Source organism: Lissotriton vulgaris, chromosome 5, assembly GCF_964263255.1.
Source record: "Lissotriton vulgaris chromosome 5, aLisVul1.2, whole genome shotgun sequence".
Classification (NCBI taxonomy): domain Eukaryota; kingdom Metazoa; phylum Chordata; class Amphibia; order Caudata; family Salamandridae; genus Lissotriton; species Lissotriton vulgaris.
In genome coordinates, this window is record NC_141693.1 from 1,585,562,708 (window position 1) to 1,585,584,290 (window position 21,583).

The window sequence follows — 21,583 nt, forward strand, 5'->3', positions numbered from 1 at the left end:
GTAACAAAGTGAATATAATGTAAACAGGTCAGTGTGCTACTGATTTTGTCAGAGACTTCCCTTTGTTAGTTGCAGTTTGCAGGGGCTATTAACTGTCATCAAAGAACTGCGTGCAGACTTCAAGGTATATGTTATGTTATGTTATGTTATGTTATATTATTATGTTTTTATAAAGCGCCTTATCACCCAGAGGTATCTAAGCGCTGAGAGTGGACACACAACACCAGTAAGAATGTCACGCCACCCACTACAGTGGCCCCCATGCTTCCAGAAAGAGCACCGTCTTCAGTTTCTTTATGAAGGTAAGAAGATTAGTTTCCTTCCTCAGTGTGACTGGAAGAGAATTCCATGCTCGGGGGGCCGTGCTTGAAAAAGCTCTGCCACCCTTGGACACCAGGTTGAACCAGGGCACATCAGATTGCATGCCTCAGTAGACCGAAGGGTCCTGTTAGGTGTATATTTGGTCAATCAATCCTTAATATAAGTAGGGGCTGAACCATGGACCGCTTTATGCGCAATACAGAGGCTCTTGAACTTAACTCTCTGAGCAATTGGCAGCCAGTGTAGGCCCTGAAGTAAAGGCTTTGCCCTAGTACGCCGAGGCTTATTAAAAATGAGCCTGGCCCCATCATTCATTACTACCTGGAGTCTGGCTAAAAGGTTGTTTGGTAGACCCAAATATAAGGAATTACTGTAATCCAGCTGCGCCAAAATCAAAGCGGAGACAGCCAGCCTAAGAGTGGAGACGGACAGCAGTAGGGAAAGTTTCCGGAGCTGGCGTAGTAGAAAAACACAAATGCCTACCACCGCCGACACCTGCTGTGACATGGATAACAGGGCATCAATTTTGATTCCCAGGCTTTTTACTGCTACCGCTGATTCTGGACATGGCCCCAGTTCGGCTGGCCAAAACAGGTCATTCCATGGGTTGGTTGCTGTGGTAACTGCAAGGACTTCCGTCTTGTCCGGGTTGATTTTCAAACAATTATCTGACATCCGGGTAATTGTAAATGTCTTGCATTCTCAGATAGGCCGCCGATGAGTGTTCAATCTGGATCAAGATCTGCGTGTCATCGGCATAATTATAGACCCTGCAGTCCAATTTGTTCAGGGCTGAAATCAAAGGCTGAAGATATATATTAAAAAGCAAGGGTGAAAGGGCTGAACCCTGGGGCACTCCACATGTCAATTTGGCTGGATTTGACATGAGGTCAGACAGTTGGACTCGCTGCGAGCGATCCTTCAGAAAGGAAGTCAGCCAGGCCAGGGCTGTACCCTGAATCCCTAAGTCCTCAACCCGCGACAAAAGTTGACAGTGGTTCACGGTATCAAATGCCGCGGATAAGTCCAAAAGGACCAGGGCACATGGATTTTTTTTTATCGGCCTTCAGTCTCAGGTCATCCAGCACGGAGAGCATCACTAATTCTGTGCTGTGATGAGCTCTGAAACTTGCCTGATTATACTCGAGAAGATGGTTATTTTCCACGAAACATGTAAGAGAGTGCAATACATGTTGCTCCAAGATCTTAGAAAGAAAGGGTAGCTGGGAAATTGGCCTAAAGTTCTTTAGGTTTTTTGGGTCAGCACCAGGTTTCTTTAGGAGGGGGATCACCCGTGCTTCCTTGAAGTTAGAGGGAACAAGTCCATCTTCTAAGGAGCGGTTCAACAGGGTGAGAACTTTGTCCTCCATACCAGACCAACCCAACTTGCAGATCTTGGGCGGGCAGGGGTCTGCTGGGGATCCTGACTTCACTCGGTTCATTATAGTGAATAGTGACTCCATTGTGAGGGCTAGCAGCCCCGTCAGGGAGCCCAGAATTGGTCTCGGGATATAGGGGGTGACTCAATAGAACAAAGGAAATGCGGGGTCTGGCTGATCTCTACCATCAAATCCTTTATTTTATTTAAAAAGAAGGCCTGAAAGTCTTGACAGTCCTTCAAATTAAACGTCGGATTTGGTCCTTTCACTGTACGCAGATCATTTAGGACTTTGAATATTTCCTTCTGTGGGTTGACCGCCTCTGAGATAGCAGCTTCATAAAAATCAGCTTTCCTCAAGCGGATGGCTTTTTTACGCCAAGCTCTCTCGTATTTACGAAGGACTTGTTTTTATTCTCTAAGAGCACTATTAAACCATGGTGCTCCTTTGCCCTTGTCCCTCAGTCTAATTTTGTGGGCCGGAGCAACTACCTCCATAGCCTCCTTAAGTATAGACATCAAGGCAGTGCTTTCATTTTCCAAATTATCTACCCGCGACGGAGGTTAGTCAGAGTGTAATAAAATGGCTGTCAGATCTGCAGCCTTAACCTGGTTCCAGCTGCGTAGCCGTTTCCAGTCTGTTTTAACTTCTGGCCGTTTTATGGAAAGTGGGAAGTGACCTTTGATCAAATAGTGATCTGACCAGGGACAGGGGGAGATCGCGAGCGGGGCTAGGAGTGGACAGGAGGACCAAATCAGGTCCAGCATGTGACCCCTCTTGTGTGTTTGCTCTCCCACCAGTTGAGTAAGGCCCAGGGATACCAGGACCTCTTCCAATTGTTGAGACTGACTATCTTTCGGAGTCCTTTCCCAGTGAAAATTAAAATCACCAAGCACCACCAGTCCTTTATAGCGGGAGCGAAGGTCGTACACCACCTTCAAGAAAGGTTCCATGAACTTAACTGATGTGCCGGGCGGGCGATATACTAACAGGAATACCACACAGTCTGTAGGGGAACAGAACTTCACATCTAGGACGTCAGCACCTTCGATACACTCTGAACAGAGCGTATGGATTTTTTCCCCAGACTTTCATTATTGTAATGTTGCATAAAAGGGTTCATTTGGGTACAAATCAGTTCTTGTTATTAAAGAGAGCCCCAATCCATTGTGCTGCATTTTAAATTCAGAGTTTGTGCTGTTCAACTATACTGCCTACCTGTGTGGATAACATGTAAATCCACCCTTTGTTGTCCTCTGTCTTATGTAACATTTACTATACACTGATTTACACACCTATGATTGATTGTTTCTGGGTAATAATGCGTGTGTTAGCTAAAGTGCTCAGACACCCTTCACTTTAATGTGCGACGCTATCAAATTAATTAAATGCATCTGAGAGAGAGGTTATGGAGACTGTTAGTTTGCTTTCAGTTGCTCCTGTAAGAATGCTCCCCACCACTGAATTCACTCAACATATTATGTGGGTCACTCTCAGTACTTACACAAAGAAGAAATGAAAACCCCACGTGCAATTTATAGGAGAGAGAAGTGTGCAGCGGTCTGCCCTGCAGCCCTTACCGTTATCCGACACATCCAGGCTGCCGACCGCGTTGACAGCAGAAAACTGTTCCTGTAGAATCTGAGCCCCGGCTGCCCGCAGCTGGGAAGAGGGACAAGAAGGAGGGGTGAAATGGCCATTAGTGGGTAGTATGGATCAAGTGCAATGTTGTGAAATTCTTAGAAAGGGAGGGAATAACAGAGAACATTATAAGCCAGGAGAGAGAAATAGATGTCGGGAAAATAGAAAGGAGAGAGAAATGAGAGATATAATGTTAATGAATAAAATGAGAACGAAGTTGGTAAAAAATGAATTAGTGGTCACTTAGCAAGATACATCATGAATCTTTTCAGATAAATTAAAATGTATTATCTCGCTCCCTGCAGCCTTCGTCTCTACCTTTGCACACCAGTGCATGTTGATACCTTCCCTACCCTTCTGCCTTCTCTATTCAGTCCACGTCACATTGTTCAAGGGAAAAAAGTTACTTAGCTTCAGTAATGATTTTTCTGGTGGATACAGTATCCGCCTGAGGATTCCTCGCCTTTTGAATATCCCCAGGCACCAGACTGGACTGCAAAAGTTTCTCAATTGCTCTCCCACGTCGGTACGGGGCGCCGGCTCCATAACGGCTGCGTACGTGCCACCACATTACATCACTGGAACCAAATGGCAACCCCATCACCATGATGATGTCACTTTCTATCCACTTTTTTAAGTGCCTTTGAGGCGAACGGATGAAACTAACAAACATAAAGAGTGTAGGTGCAGTTTTCTTTGTAGTAAGACACATATGAACAGATTAACTGATGAACAGAATTGTTTGGTATTTCCAGACATGCAATAGGGAGGAGGGTGGGTCGGTAAGGAATCTGCAGGTAGATACATTATCTACCAGGAAAATCATTACTGCAGGTAAGTAACTTGTTCTTCAGATGGATACAGCTACCTGCAATTCCTATCCTTTTGAATAGACAACCCCTGCAGGTCCAAACCCGGAGGTGGATCCAAGTTTGTCTATACTAAAAAATCCTGTAAAATAGAACGTATGAGGTATCCATCTCTCTGCTCTTTGGAAAGCAAGCAATGTTTTGCAAAAGTGTAAAGATATTTCTCTATCCTAAACCTTGAAATAAAAAAAGTGTGACACGAAAAAATAATCAAATCTAAAAACAGCCTTGTGGGGAGCAGAAAGAAACGTACTACTGGAGTCTTCAGGCTTTAGATAAGCCAACGTATCAGTGCGTCCATTATTCCTTATTAAATTCGTAAGAGCCTTGAAAACCCTCCTTTTCCGACCGGGATATCCACCTCCTGCTTTGCACCAGAGCCCACCGAGCCCATTAATATTGAAATTCCCACACTTTATTACAGGAGTGGGCCATGTTGCAAGCTCAGTGGCCAGAAATTTAAAAACCTCAGAATCATCCCGGTCGAGCCATAAACTGAGCAGATTGTAAAAATGTCACCTCCCCGTGAACATTCTACTAAAACCCAACGGCCCCACCTATCAGCCAGTTTTCTTTTAGCTATTATATCTCTCCTCCAGGTAAGGATAGCGACCCCTCTTGTTCGAGTACCTTGCTTGGTATTAACCATAAGCTTGAATCCAAGTTGTTTCAAGATGTTACCTCTGGCGCCCTCTATATGGGTCTCTTGAATGCATAATATATCAATTTGCAATGTTTTAAGTAAGATTGCAGCCTTTTGCCTTTTACCTTGATCATTTAGCCCACAAACATTGATTGAAGCAATTCAGAACTCATTATCACATATCGCAAGTTTCCTTCTATCGAAAAACCTGATTGCCTCTTTAATTCAACCAAGACAGGTCTACCAAAGCTCATTTCCCTCCCATTTAGATAGCTATTTACCAAAATTTCCCTCACGAGCTGTACTGTGCAGTGCTGTGCTGTGCCCTTACCCACCCCACCCCTCTGTCCCGCCTACCGAAAAATCCCCCCCATCCCCACCCCCACCCCCCCAACAACCCTTACAGGCAAATAGGTCAAACATGACCTATGTATGACAGCCCAGCTCACATCTCAAGTCGCAGCTGTCCCCCTCCCCCCCGAAGCCCAGAACCACCATATAATCTCACACCCAGTTACTCTCTTAACCTAAGCATATATAAAGAGAAGGGGGGTTTCACCAGCCTAGTTTAAGCTTCAGGTTGCCGCCACCCAGAACCCCCACCTAATAAACAGATTTAGGATCAGAATCAACAATCAATCGGCAGTCGGGCCCCCTTGCGACATACGACCAACTCCACCCCTACCCTTTGCATCCTTCAATTCTGTCATATATTCCTGTGCCTTGACTGCAGAAAAAAACATTCGCACCCATTTTGGATGACCTTAAGCCGAGCTGGAAATAACAAATACGCCTCACAGCCCATCCCCTGAAAAGGAGTTATCAGATGCCAGAGTCTAAATCTCCGCTCAACCGTGGCATGACAGAAATCAGGGTGAGCTAAAAAGGCTTGCCCCCTCAAAAGTCCGTTTGGAATCTGGCCTCGCTCTATCAATTATGGTCTGCCTGAGGCGAAATTTCCCGATGCAAATTAAAGTTGCTCTTGGTTGCTCCCCTTGCCTAGCTGTGTTGGCTTTTCTCTGCGTCATTGGGAAGCGGTGTGCCCGCTAAACCTCCGCGTCCCAATTCCAATGGGCAAGATCGGGAAAAGATCCCTTTAGCAAGGATACGCCAAATGACATTATATTTTCCCCTTCAACATTTTCTGCCAGACCTAATAGCTGCACATTGTTTCTACATTGCCTATTTTCAAAGTCTTCAAGCTTCCAGCATATATCCAAAGATTGTTTCTCCTGGGACTCCTTGAATACCTGTAGCTTACAAACTTCCTCCTCCAGGGCAACAGTTCTATCCTCCATGTGGGTAACCCTTTCAGCCATATCAGTGCACAGTTTATTTATTTTGCGCATGGAGCCCTGCAGTTTTTTGGCGGCTTGATGTGATCTTCGGCTCTCCAGTCTAGCCTCCCCCTTCATCTGTTTGAGAGTAGAATACAATAATTCTAGTGAGGGTGAAGCAGCAGATTCAGAGCCAATGGATCCTCCTATCCTAGTGTAGCGACCTGCAAATCCTTTCCATAGGTCATACCTGTGGCAGAATAGTCCCATTCAAGCTTACGGGCCGTAGCTAAATCAGATTTAGCAAGTCTAGCTCTGGACCTTGCCCTTCGATTCGAAGCCGAAGACCTGCTGCGATGTGTTTTTTTGTGTAGTTGAAGATTCCTCATAATCTGTGTCATCGGAAGTATTAGGATCGCCAGGCGCTGGGGATTCAGAGTCAACATTAAGCGAGTAAAACTTATCCCTCTCCGGGCTTCCCAGGGGCGTTTCAGACCACAATGGAATTGAGATTTGGCCTGAAACATTATCCTGAGATATCGCCATATGAGAAGCATCAGTTATAGTGACTGGACAATTATTTTCAGTCTTGCCAGTCTTACCAGCTTCCACAATGGTAACAGGGCCATTATCACTTGTCCTGTCAGCTCGAACATTGACACTTGCCTGAAGGGGCATAGCATCAGCTCCGACAAGATTTCCATCATCACTTGCAGGATAACCCTGTTCTCCCATCGGCTCTGGGGAGGACAGCAACTGTGGCTGGGTTTCCACTTCGGCATACTGGTTCACATGCAAGTCCTGCTCCAGTGTGGGTTGTACACACAGCTTAGCCACAAGCTCAGTCACGACAAACAGTTGAGCGGAATTTGTCTCAGCTATGGCAGACTCAACTGTACCCAATGCTGCGGCCCCCGTCAAACTGGGGGTTTTCTGTTTTCAACAGCCAATGGAGACGGCGGAGATCGAAGCCGACATGAAAGTTTCTACAACAGTCGGCTGCCGCAGAGAGCCCTCCGCAGCCGCCACCACATGGAGCCGAGTCCCTCCTGCTACACCAGCATCTTTTGGCTTACTCCCGCTCTAGTCATCCTTTTTCAAGGAGGCCCCATGCCGGACTTGATTTGGACCTCGCGCGGCAGCATCTGCAGTACCGGAGGCACCCACAGCCTCGGTCGGAGGGTCCTTGGCAGGTTCCTTGACAGTCTTGCTCACTTTGGGGGCCATAACTTGCAGACAACTCCAGCCACACTTCTGAGGGTACTGAGACACCCCGGCTGTCAACACAAGGCTCCAAGATATCAGCTGGAAGGCCAAAGCAAATCTACTAGATCTCCGCAAACAGCTGTGACATCCGTGACCCAGCAGCTTAACCAGTGAGTCTTACAGGTAGGTGCGAGGTAGCTTAGCGTGCCATTATCTACACATCCTTAGATGCCTCAGGTGGAGAGAAACAGCAGCGGCTCTCACTGAGGTCAGTCGGCGGCCATCTTGCCCCAAGTCCTTGGGTTTTAGGTGTAACACTAATACCCAATTTTATCATTGTTCTCTTTGCTGTAAGGGTTTCTGAACCCAGTCCAAACCACTCCTGTCCTCCCAGGTGAAGCATGACCACAGGGGTCATCCTTTGCCGGGGCAGCTGTGCGCTATATAAAACCGCATAACATTACATAACTAAGGGACCCACACAAACATTGCATGCAGACTGCCATTGTAGGCTGAGTGAAATGGTGCAAACCCTTTTAGAAAACAAGACATGGCCCACTTCCTGTGTGCTATGCCAAGATACACTGGATATACTACATGTAAGCCACCCTTAGAGAAGGCCTTAGGGCCGTAGGCACGGTGTATTATATTACATGTAAGGACATATCTGCATGAGCAGATAAGCCCCTGTTATGTCTGCTTCTATAGCCACAACATTGAAAGTGATCAGGAAACCATCTTAAGCATATGTGATGGAAACTGGTCATTAGGAGGTACACACTACATATTGGCTTCACTGAAAATAATGGTGTTTGGAATAAAACGCCTCATATTACTAAATCTGTACTGAAGCCAGGACTAGATTTATTATGACATTCACCCAGAGGGAACCTTAGCGGTGCCCTCTGAAGCCTACCTGTCGTGTAGCGTGCTGCCTGACCAGATTCTTCTAGCCTGGCACCGCAGATGAGTTTTTGACCCCCTCTTTGGGAGAGCCAACATTCTCAGGGGTCAGGAACAAGGTCTGCTCTAGAGGAAGGTGATCACACCTCCTTCAGTAGGATAGCTAGTGAATTAGCATACCAAACCAGAAGATTCAAAGCCCCTGTCACTTTTGATATTCAACCTCAGCTTCCTCCAGACCTGAAGAGTGCCACCCCCTGTCCTGGGGCCAATTTGGCAGTAGTCAGTAGGCGTGTTGAACTATCAGGCTTGGCACACCCTTAAGGTGGGCCACCTGAAGTGAACACTCAAAGAAGGGTTTCACCATCTTGTTTTTGGTGAAACAAGAAACTCTCGCTGAGGCTTTTTCCCAAACTTCATTAATCATATAGAGGACGCAGTCACCCCAGGGTTAGGTAGCCTATGGTTACTATCTTACACTCGCCTTAAGGCCCCTAAATTCAGTATTTAGTTGGCCCCCTGAAACCAGGAACTCAGATTTGTATACCTAGGAACAGAAGGGCAAAGAAGAGCCAGCAATGCAAAAACTGTGGACCAACACCAAAATTGGTGCCAACCCCTGCCTTCTGCTGCTCTCCTGACAAGGCACTAAATACCCTCCCCAAACACTTAGGAGGTCTGCCCAGTACTTCACCAACAAAGAGGCATCTCCCTTCCGGTGGAGGAGCTACAGGGAAGTGGAATTTCATAAATATATGCTTGTTCATGGGTCAGGTTGCTTCATAAATATACATGTGCTATAACAAAATCCACTTGTCCCTTTTGTGCAATGTAATGCAGCAACAAATCATGGCAGCAATCTCATTATATAGGAGCTCTGAAATAGCCTCTCTGATTATGCCAGGACTCTTTCCATAGTAGGGTTTAAATACTAACAATTCCTTTATGCTGCAACGTTTCCACAGATCTACATAAGGGGACTGAAGGTAATGGAAAGCAACAGTTCCAGGGTTGAAATGCCCTTTTGAATCTGTGCAAACCTACTAACATGCATGTTTTAAAGATTTTCTCCAACTCTTCTCTAATCTTTTACAATACTGAGAAAGACTGGGAATTTACTCCTGACAATGGCTGACATAAAACGTCTTCCAGGGTTGGGAAAACAGTGGTTGGGGGAAAAGTGAACTTGCAAACACTCAGATTTTCGCATGAGCAAATCTACACCTTTCTATTTCCTCATGCTAAAATGCAGTTCATAGATATTTTCTAGGAGTACTATTTCTTGTCCTACTTCTGTAAAGTCTTGTGAATTCACACAAGCCAAATTTCTGCACTTAATGCAAGGACATGGGTGCACTTTTGAGACTTTATTTAATAATTGGGCGCTTAATTTGTGCTGGCGTTAAACATGACCTTTTGTGTTTATTAAAATTCTGTCTCTCTCTCTCTCGATCTATCTGCTAGCTTCACTGTGAATGACAATATTCTGTTCTTTCACAAGGAGCATATCAACACAGTTGTTTTGCTCACTGCCAGGAACTACTGTGGCAACATGTGCTTTTTGAGACCAATTATTTTTTTTGCTTTTGCCTATGTTTGTTATAATGGTGAGGGCCCAGGAGCTCCCATGCAAATAAGGTTTTACAAAAGCCATGCCAAAACAAGTCACACATTGACAAAAACAAAAGGCTAACCAACAATTTCAGGCCTACTGGCATTACCAATGCTTGTTTATTTTTATGGTTCCCATAATTTTATTGAAACTGGTTACACTGATTTTCCATTATGAATATTTTTGAAAAATACTACCATACATCAACACATTTAACTAAATGATGCTGAAAAGAAATGGCACCTAAAACTTTACAGTAGTCAAGTCAAGTCAAAACCACTTTATTCGATTTAGTTAAAAATCATAAAAGCATTCTACATTCACAAAGAAGGGGCGATACAAATTCATGAGAAATTACAAAGTCAATAGGTCAATAATATTTACATATTCACAATATTAAAAATGATTAAAAAGCATCAGTATAATTAATATATTCACAATTTAAAAATACAGCTAAAAAAGGAGTAAGTATTTCGCTAAAAATGTACAAATACACAAAACATTATCCATTTTAACCTTCCATGCAAAAACCCATATATTACATTTTAAGTCTTCTTCTCCTGATCCTAACCGCAGCAACAAGATAATTGGCCACGCTAAACATAGCCAAAGCAGAATCCAATAATTGGAGATACAGGAGGGCAGGTTTTGCCTGATGAAAGGCTTTATCCTTCAATAATGGAACCAGGTATTTCTGTCTGGGCACAGTAAAAAAATGACAGAACAACATAAAGTGCATATTATCTTGTATTGAAAAGTTGTCGCAGTTGCAAACAGGGGCGTCCTCCTCCTTATACCAGCCTTGACTATCACAGAGAACAGTATAAATCTGATTAAACCGAAGTTTAACCAGAAGCCACCTGTGAAAGGGGATGTTAACAATAGTAAGGTATGGTTGTATAGTGAGGCGAGTAATGGTCAGGTAATGAGCTCTGACCGTGGTTTTAGTCAGTTGTCGATCCTCCCTCTCCACATTTTTAATTTTAATGAAGTTGAGCTTAACCCAATCTAAATCAGATTTCTTTAAACCTTGAGGGACCGAAAAAATATCGGGACGTCCAAGGTCCGAAGAACACTTTTGAATGTATGATAGCCAAGCTATTTTTTTTTAAATTGTCCAATTTTAGACAGTCCACCAGTATTTTATGGTTCAGGCCTAGATTGTTATTGGTCCAGGTCCTTATCCATAACAAAATGGGGGCCATTAGGAGGGTGTCTGAAATGTACCCTAGACCAAGTTCCTGATGGACTGAGAACGTGGCTGTGGATTGGGGAAGCCCTAATATGGATCGAAGGAACTTATTTTCTTCCCTTTGGACCGATTTGCCATTCACATGACCCCACAAACCTGAGCCATACCTGGCTATTGCCACAGATTTCGCCCTATACAAGTTTAGTAAAGCACCAGTTGGCTTCCCACCCAGTCTCCTGGAGAAACTTAAAATAGCATTAGCCGAGCTCCTAACTGCTTTAGTTTTAGCTGTTAGTTGGGGAGCCCAGCTCCCCTTGGTGTCAAAAATCACACCCAAATAGGTAAAAAATTTGACGTTAGTGATCACGTCGCCATTGCAGTAGAACTGTTTAGAATTGTTTTTAACAGCCCCAAAAGCCATGACGTGAGATTTGGAGTTATTTATCACTAAAAATAAAGTCATTAAAACCATTTAAAAGTCTTTGCAAACCTATGGGGGTACGAGCTATCAAAGCTGCGTCATCCGCGTACAGGAGAACAGGAATACGGGTATCCCCTGCACGCGGAATGTCCAAGGTAGCAGATAAAAGAGTCTTCTCAAGTGAATTTATATAAAGAGTGAACAGCATGGGAGCGAGAATGCAGCCCTGCCGCACGCCCCTACTCGATTTGAACCAAGCTGTACCATTACCTTCTTGGTCCATCCTAATGGAAGCTTTTAAATCCTTGTGTAGTTCTACCAGGAAATATACAAGGGGTGGATCAAGTCCCAATTTTAACAACATGGTCCACAGCCGAGCTCTATTAACTAAATCAAAGGCCGTGGACAGGTCCATAAAAGCAACAAAAATGTCCATAAAAGCAACAAAAATTGACCCCTTTTTAGCAGTAGTTTATTTCGAAATTATCAAATGAAGATTTAAGCATTGGTCCTCTGTCCCTCTACCTGCGCGAAACCCGTACTGGGCATCTGCTAGAATGTCATTTTCTAGGGACCAAGTGTTAATTCTAGCTAACAGAACCTTGCCCAAAATCTTCATAGAAGAATCCAATAAAGAAATTGGTCGAAAACACTTGGGGTCACTTCTTTGGCCCTTTTTAAAAATGGGTGCTATAATTGAACATGCCCAGGTTTTTGGCAAACCCCCCTCATGTACACAATTAAAAACATTAGCTAAGATCTCAGCCCACAACTCAGGGTTAAGTTTGTAGAGGTCCAGAGGTACCCCATCTGGGCCCGGAGCTTTGTTGGCAGCAGAGCCTAAAATTGCCAGCTCTACTTCAGATTTACTAAAAATTAACTTGGTAGGATAGGATAGGGAGTAGGGTATTGCAAAAGCCTCAACTGTTTCATTTGAGCCATATATATTGGAAAAATGATTAATCCAGTCTGCTTCAGGGATATTTATATCAAGATCCATGTTATTAGTATTAGCAAACAAAGGATTATTAATTATGGTCCAAAATTTGGAGCTTTGTTTAAGAGTTGTGGAATCCATTAAAGAATCCCATGCTTCGTCTTTAATGGCTTTTTTTCGTAATTTAACCGCCATTGCATATTATCTTCTCAACTGTGCCACCAGAGACCTATCTCTGGGCGATTGTTTAAGGGCTTTCAACAAAGCCGAGTGTGCCTTTGAGCAAGTGTGATCAAACCACCTGAACACTGGGGCAGGACCCCTCCTCGGTTTTGCTGTGAGCTCTTTTTCTATTCTTGCACAAATAGCTTCAAAGGCACTAACAACCCCCCCCTCCTCTCTCCATCCCTACATTTCTCAATTTCAACTGCCATATGTTGCTCAATTAGACCATGAAAGTCCTTTGGACAAACTTTACACCATTTAAGGCGTCTTCCCTGGTCTCTGCTCCTCACATCCCTTGTGGAAGTAGCCCTTTGTTCCCCTTTACACAAACCAGAAAGAGTGTCCAGAACCAGCAACACCGGGTTGTGGTCACTGAAACCACTTACAAAAGCATTATAAAACAAAACATAACGTAAGAGCCCCGGGGACATAAAGAAGTAATCAATAATCGATTCGCTGCCCCTCGCGTTGTACGTGACCACACGGTTTGTTGGGTCTGCGAACCCTGGCTCATATAAATCATTAGATGATAACAGGTTTTCCATTGCCACACCCTTAGGGCTGTGTTCAAAATGAGGCAACGATGTGTGGTCTGGACCGGTATCATCTACAATCTGGCAGTGAGACTCACACAAATGAACATTAAAATCACCCATCATTATTAGCTGAACAAAAGTGGTTTGATTTGACATATAATTGATTAAAAAGGCCGATAAGCCTTCTAAAACAAAATTAGTGGGCCCCCCTTGCATGAAATTATAACAATTTATAAACACAAACTTGTTCTTGTCTGCCAAACAAATTTCCACCAGCTGGAAAAATTGAGATGAACTGGGTATTTCTCTAACATTCCCTGCTAATTTGACTGAAACAAGAAATAACAAGCCCCCTCAAGCCCCCTCTATCCCTTCCCGCCGTGGAGCTCTGGGCATCAACAAAAAATGAAATGTAACCATCTACCCAGAAACCCTTATCTTTTGACCAAGTTTCTTGCAAGGCAACTATATCGTGTTCCTTCAGTTGTTGTAGCCAAATCGGGTCATCCTGTTTTGCCCGTAGGCCCGCAATATTCCATGATAATAACCTGATATGCCCTTTGCCCAATTGTAATGGGTCATCTATGACAGTTTTGACCATGGCCTCAGGTGTGGTAGCCTCTGCAATACCTAAACATGGGACAGTCAGGTTTTCATGTTCGGGCTCTAGTCATTCAATGTCTATTCTATCGGCTAGGGCCACGAACCTATTTGACAAAAATAAATCATTTGAAGGAATGTTCCTTGCAGCATTAAGTAAACCATTCCCCTTGGTTGGCTTAGTAACCCAATCATTAGTAACCATAGATGAAATAAGTTTGTCCTCCGCCCAAGCGATTTCAGTAGGTTGTGGCATATTATTCTCCACGCCACCCAGTCTATATACTCGGGGATAGAAAAAGCCAAGAGGCATCGCCCGAACACCTTTACTTACAGGGTCCAAAGGGGAGTCGTCCCAAAAGAGTCGGCTAGCGACGTTTCTAGATTTAAAATTAACAATGACACAATCTCCAGCTACCTCTTTCTTGCTTGTGCCCACCCAATTGACCCTTCTGCTTGTTATAATATTATCTGCGATATTACTTTCTCCCGTGCAGTTAGCATTACGCCATTTTTTAACATGCCTGAGAAGAGTATCATGATGTTCCGCCTCCCCATCTTCAAGTTTAGGCATGTTAACTAAGATTGCAACAAAGGGTGTTGCATCCGGCGGTAAATTTATTGGGGGTACCCTTCTTACCACAGCCCCCTGCTGGCCTCTAGGCTTTACAGAGGTAATTACCCTGGGAGCAGCCTCCGTTGTGGGGATATATATCCCATTATCCACTTTCCCTTTTTTTGGAGCAGGGTTATCAATGGTCACTATAGGGGAGCCAGCCAACCTAATTGTGGGTGGACCCCCACCCTTGGGAGCAGACACCAGCGCAACTGTAGGGCATGGCGCTGTAGGCATAGAGGGGGAGGGGGCCCGAGTATTAAGGGCATCATTAATGCGGTCACATTTTGCCATAAGGTTCTTAACACAATCCTTCAAAGTCTCAGTAATGTCAGAGGCAATCTGTATCAAAGCAGTTTCCAGTCTTTCTGTAAACAGTTTTTCCAGTAGGGCCGAAATACCTTCCTCAGTTACATAGATTGACTGTAAAGGACCAGGCTGGCTTAATACAGTCCTTTCTGCAACCCCCGGGGTCATAGGGAGTGCTGGTATCACAGTTTCGGACAAAGCCGGGAACGGAAGAACTGTGGCGGATTGTGGTAGAATGGGTCTACATGACTCAATAATGACCCGGGGCTCCAACGGGATACAGTTTATAGCAGAGGCATTGGATGTGTTAACAGCCCCAGGGCTAGAAGCAAGACCCAGCTCACGCTCTGACTCAGCGATCTGCGTTGATAGCTCCCCCACCTTTGTAGTTAAATAAGTGATAATACTGGTAGTGTACTTGGGCACCTTCGCTTTTGCCTCGCCTGCCGCCGATGTAGCCAGTTTGCGCTTACCTATGATGAAAGGGACGTGGCCCGTCCCGTCCCTGGTCGTCCTTGGACGGCCTTAGACGGCTCGCCCTCCGCCCGGGCTCTGACCGGCGTCGCCCGCTCGCGTCCCGCGACGCGGAGGGGTAGGCTGTGCTTTGTAGCGCCTCCGGGCGCGAAGACAGCGGGACACAGGAAGTCCACGCAAAGCCCGCTGGGAGCTGTAGTCTCCAGCCGCTCCTGGATGGATGATGGCGGCGAGACCTACAGCGTTACCAACCCAGGGGCAGGCGCTGCGTGCTGGCGTGTGGTCCGGTGAGTGCGCCTGCTGCCGTTTGACCCCCGCTCCACCGAGGGGTAGGCTGTGCTTTGTAGCGCCTCTGGGCCCGAAGACAGCGGGACACAGGAAGTCTACGCAAAGCCCGCTGGGAGCTGTAGTCTCCAGCCGCTCCTGGATGGATGATGGCGGCGAGACCTACAGCGTTACCAACCCAGGGGCAGGAGCTGCGTGCTGGCGTGTGGTCCGGTGAGTGCGCCTGCTGCCGTTTGACCCCCGCTCCACCGAGGGGTAGGCTGTGCTTTGTAGCGCCTCCGGGCGCGAAGACAGCGGGACACAGGAAGTCCACGCAAAGCCCGCTGGGAGCTGTAGTCTCCAGCCGCTCCTGGATGGATGATGGCGGCGAGACCTACAGCGTTACCAACCCAGGGGCAGGAGCTGCGTGCTGGCGTGTGGTCCTGTGAGTGCGCCTGCTGCCGTTTGACCCCCGCTCCACCGAGGGGTAGGCTGTGCTTTGTAGCCCCTCCGGTCGCGAAGACAGCGGGACACAGGAAGTCCACGCAAAGCCCGCTGGGAACTGTAGTCTCCAGCCGCTCCTGGATGGATGATGGCGGCGAGACCTACAGCGTTACCAACCCAGGGGCAGGAGCTGCGTGCTGGCGTGTGGTCGGGTGAGGGCGCCTGCTGCCGTTTGACCCCCGCTCCACCGAGGGGTAGGCTGTGCTTTGTAGCGCCTCTGGGCGCGAAGACAGCGGGACACAGGAAGTCCACGCAAAGCCCGCTGGGAGCTGTAGTCTCCGGCCGCTCCTGGATGGATGATGGCGGCGAGACCTACAGCGTTACCAACCAAGGGGCAGGAGCTGCGTGCTGGCGTGTGGTCCGGTGAGTGCGCCTGCTGCCGTTTGACCGTAGGTTAACAAAATGTTTTTGCATTTTTTTGTGAACATTTTATTTTGAAAGCAAAGAATAATCAATATTGCTTTCAAGCTTCTGCAAATATTTGCATCTAATCAGAGAGCATTCTGGGAGTATTCTACATAGCCTCCTATTGCAACGAGCTTACAACATTTACTTAGAGCGCTTGTCCTAATATAAAGGCTTTGCATTAATGAGCCATAAAAACAAGTTTGAACAACATTAACACCTGGACACAAATATTACCTTAACTTCAGGCAATACCTATCCTTGATCCATAATTTGATACTGTAAAATGGCAGCCAAAGAGTTTGTGCTGTAGGGGGTTGGGCCTACTTGTCCCAAGGAAAAAATCCAAATTAAAACTTGTTGCCCTTGACCCGAAACAATATGTTGAGGGCGTCAGACTATAAAAATTCCACACCTCTGAAGCCATCTTCCTGCATCTGCAGGCACTGAACACCTCTGCCAGATTCATCGATTTGCTGAACTTGGAGCCCATCAAGAGAGCAAGTCATCAGGAGTCCTGGAGGTCAGTCCTGTTGCTTCACCAAATCTCAAAGAGCTGAGCCTCCTGGCATCAATACCAGGGGTATTGGAGCCCTTGCAAGCACCAAGGATTGTTGTGTGTCCAGCCCAGACACACTGGACCTCATACCTCAAAACCGTTATTCAACTAAGTTTTTCTATTTTTGCAAAGATTCCTATCTCTGAAAGTACTGACTTGATCCCGATGATCTTGGAATGTAAAATTATATAAGAACCTGTGTTATTAATCATAATTGGTCTCGGATTTCTTTTTGAGTGTGCGTCCCATTTATTGACTGTGTGTACAACAAATGCTCAACACTCCCCTCCAACAACCCTAAACTGCTCGCCCACAGTACTACTAGAAGAACAATTGGGATTATTAAAGTAAGCCCCTCCAAACTGTTGCAAGGATTCTGCTTAGAAACAGAACAATGCCTGGGACTACAGCACATCATTATGTAGGAACTTAGTCACCATACCACATAAGTACCCATGGGCCTAAATCCAGACTGGCTCATGGTGCCTACCTTGGTCTCATAACCTTTCCAGAGAAACAAGTAAATTGCCCCCCAGAACACAACACTTTAAACCCTCTTAGGGATCCTGGTAGCAGGTCATCACCTTTTGTTTTCTCACTCATTCATGTCTACAAAAAAAGAAAAGAGACCAAAAAAAAAAAGATTACAATATTTATTAATACTATTGTGATCTATTTTGTAACAACTGTGCTGTAGTTTGAAAAAATATGCAGGCCAAAAATGTTATTAGCATAATCAATAGACTGTATATAATCAAAAGCCTTGTCATATTTAACAACAGATCTGCCTAAGGCTATCCTTCCTATACAAGTGGAGCGATATATTAGAGATCTATGGGATTAGTGGGGGACCCTATACCTGGCATGAATAAGTAGCTGTTCTACATCTCAGGTGTCGGAGTTCTCTCTTCTCAGGACCTTTGCTCTGCAAGAATGCCTCGTCTCTATTTTCAAAACTTATATGATAAGATTTGCATGTTCAAAACAGCAGCTGAATTTGTCTATTATATCTAGATGTTAGTATCCGACCACAGAGAAAACAGAGCACAGTGTTTTTCGACCTTGTATGCAATGTTCCATCTGAATGCCAGCAGTAGGACTGAATAACAAAACATGTGCAGCCTATTTGTACAATAAATGTGTAGCACAAAAACAAGTGTGCTTTTTTGCAACGTGTGCAAAGCAAAAGCAGCCTACCCTGAGCAGTCAGGCTAACATAAGGGAGAAAACACAGTGGGTCTATAGGAAATACAAGAGGCCCTTCCTTTGGTCGGGACAGATAAGAAATGACTAACTAAATAATAAAAAGAAAATAGAAGATAAGCAAGCTCAAAGCATTGCTAATAAGCATTTTATATATATGGATATTAATCTAAAAAATTGGTCGAAAAATAACCATAATATGTCAATTTTGAAAAAAGTTGTTTAAATGAAGGTGTATCGACCGTATCCATGATGTCACTCGCAAATTCAAAGGCGGCTGAATCAAGAATGGATTCCTCTCTGAAGATGGCGATTGGTTTACAAACCAGCTCATATGATCCAGAGAACAGACATGATCCTCAGTCTCAGCCGGTGCTGAGAAAGTTACTGGGCAACCTGCATCCATGTTATTAGAGCCAGCATTTAGTGATACAGGTGCTGACGCACACATCTTCTCGGAAAGGAGTGGCTCATAGCTCAAATAATAGAGAAGCCGTAGGCCTGAGGGACAACTTTGAAAATGGTTCACTAATGAACTCATCAGCAGGTCAATGTCCACAAGAGCTGGCGTCTACAAACCCAGGCAAATATCCAGTGCCCATTCGAAGGGGGACCCTAGACAGTGAAACACTAGGGCATGGGAACTAAAGAGGGTCCCAAAGGGCTGCAGCATGTATTTTGCCAACTTACAAATTCCATGCAGACTACCATTGCAGGCTGCATGAAAAAGTGCAAACCATTTTTGGAAACACAACATGGCCCACTACCTGTGTGCCATGCAAAGATACACTGCATATACTATATGTAAGTCACCCCTACGGCAGGCCTTAGAGCCCTAAGGCAGGGTGCCTTTTATTATATTTGTGAGGATATAGCTGCATGAGCATATATGTCCCTGTGATGTCTGGTTCCATTTCCATTACATTGCAATTGATCTGAAAGCCATCTTCAGTATATGGCCTGGTCAATGGCCATTACAAGTTGCCCAGCTACATAATGGCTTCACTGAAAATAATGGTGTTTGGTATCACAAACCTTGTTGACTGATGCCAGTTCTAGATTTATTATGACATGTACCCACAGGACACCTTAGAGGTGGCCCTTGAAACGTACCGTCGTTTATGGTGCTGGCTGACTGGACTTTTTCAGCCTGCCACCACAGATAAGTTTCTGAACCCCTGCTAGGGAGAGCCAATGCTCTCAGAGGTCAGGAACAATGCCTGCTCCAGAGGAAGGTGGTAACACCTCCTCCAGCAGGGTGGCTAGTAAATTAGCATACCAAGGCCAGAGCCTTAAAAGTCTCTGCCACCTTGGATATACAACCATAGACCTGGAGAATGCTCCCTTCTGCCTCAAGGTCCATTTGGCAACAGAGTAGGTGGAAAAATTAGCTGGTTAGTAGGCCTGCTGTGCTATCAAGCCAGACACACCACTAAGGTGGGCCACTTGAAGTGGACACTCGAAGAAAGGTTTCACCATCTTGTTTGTGGTGAAACTAGGAACTCTGGATCAGGTTTCTGCCCACTATCCACAGGAAGTGCTAATATAGGGGTGTAGTCATCCCAAGGATAGGTCGCCCATTGGCTACTACCTTACAATCTCCTTAATGCCCCTAAATTCAGTATTTAGGCAGCATACTGACAACAGGAACTCAGGTTTGTCTACCTGGGAACAGAAGAAGGACAAGGAAGACCCAATAAAGCAAGAACTACGGACCAGCACCGACCGCATATGCCTGGTTCATCCTTTTGCTGACCATCAGGTCCACCAATGGAGCAACTCACCCGGAGGAGGTCATTGAGAGTACAGGAGGTCAACTCCATTACTTCACCAAGTTTTACGTTGCTGAGCCTTCCCGGAGCCTCCCTGCACCAATACCCAAGGTACTGGAGTCCTTGCACGCCCCAAGTCTTGTTATCTCCCCCTCTTCAGGTCACCGAAGCCAAGTGAAAACCTCTGACTCGAGCAACTGACCAGACAAATCACGTCTGCAACCGATCCTCCATCCCAGGTTCACGTAAGCCGGCTGTGTTTTCGTGCTCCAAAGGCCCTCAAGAGATTAGCACCTTTTTTGGGTTATTCCGTACTGGTCGCCCAGTTCCCACTTGCAGCCTTTCTTTTTGCAGGTACTTGGTATCGCTTTGTTCACCCTAAGTTGGCAGGGTATGCCCAGACCTAGGTCCCTTGCTCACTTTGCCACTGGATTCAAGATAGCCTGGCTGATGAGGGTTATGAACCCGAAACCGGTCCCAGGATGCTTGTTTCTGGTCCAGGGTAGAGATGGCTTGGCAGTTCGGGCTGGACTGTTCCCATGAGGCACAGGGTCAGACTGATTTGCATACGGCCAAGACTGAACTGGGGTGGTGGAGTGAGCTAAAGAATGATGATGGATTAAACCCAGATCAGTTGACTGGGGGTGAGTGTTTGATGTGCTCCAAAGCTCCGTCCATCATCCCCTTTGGTAATCATCTGTTGGTAGAATCCTTCATGGGAATGATCTTGGAGAGGCACGTCATTGTATGCTGCAATGAGATTCAGGGTATCTTATTGGAGATGGATGGATATGATGCCATAGGAAGGCCTCTCAATCCTGTAACAGAACAGTTTCTGCAAGGAGAGGCCTTCCTCTCATGAATTTTTCCTAGGTTCTCCAATGATGGCCTTTAGGCTTAAAGTGGAATGGTTGGTCTTACCATTGAAGTGAGCCAAGAGGAAGAACAGGAACAGGCCCAAGCGGCTGATAGGACACTAATACAGAGGAAGGAATACACTTATCTAATAGAGAGCTGTTGCATTTTAGCAGGATATTCGGTCTGTCCTGCAAACGTCTCCCCTCACTAATAATGGTGTCACTTTTTGGAAGAGAAACTATGGAGACAGCACGCTGATCGTTCCTCAACTTGTCTCCACAGTGGGATGGGTCTCTGTCAAATATTTCCAGAATGGTGACTAAAAGGAGTTGAGAAAAAATGCAGAGGGCAGAAGTGAAGGTCACTCTTACAATATCTGCTTTAAAATCGTTGTTTTATCTTTTTTTTTAATAAAAGGCAAAGCCCAGAATCTGGGGAGTCTTGCTAAACAGAGTGCAAACATGAAGCATGGAGATATAAATGTTAGTCGCCGAAGAATGCTTGAGTATGTTGACTGCTGAAGGAGTTTATTTATTTCTCCGCGTGTTTTCTTCATATATGTTTGAACTTCTGTATTTTCATCGTTAAAATGAATAATTAAAAGCTACAAATTCAATTTGATTTTTGTACTGTGCTTGCACACAAGTGTGTGAAACATACATTCTGCACATAAGAACATATTGTACAAATACATGCAGATAGGTAGGAATAGCAACACGCCTACAGACACCCATGCACAGATGAAAACACTGTCAGACATCCAGAATGAGACTAGCAGGTTTATACTCATCCATGCGAAGAGATGTGTAGTCAATCTGACTTCTAAGCCAGACACTACTAGGCATACATGCACCCAT

At 45.3% G+C, this 21,583-nt stretch overlaps 1 protein-coding gene across 1 annotated transcript in view; it reads right to left on the minus strand.

The window, feature by feature from the left end:
• CARMIL3 (capping protein regulator and myosin 1 linker 3) overlaps nucleotides 1–21,583 on the minus strand; it is a 1,161,278-nt gene that overhangs the window by 567,212 nt on the left and 572,483 nt on the right. Inside the window, exon 18 of the mRNA XM_086923677.1 lies at nucleotides 3,281–3,362. Within this exon, the coding sequence (XP_086779803.1) occupies nucleotides 3,281–3,362 (82 nt within the window). The remainder of the gene's footprint in view (nucleotides 1–3,280; nucleotides 3,363–21,583) is intronic.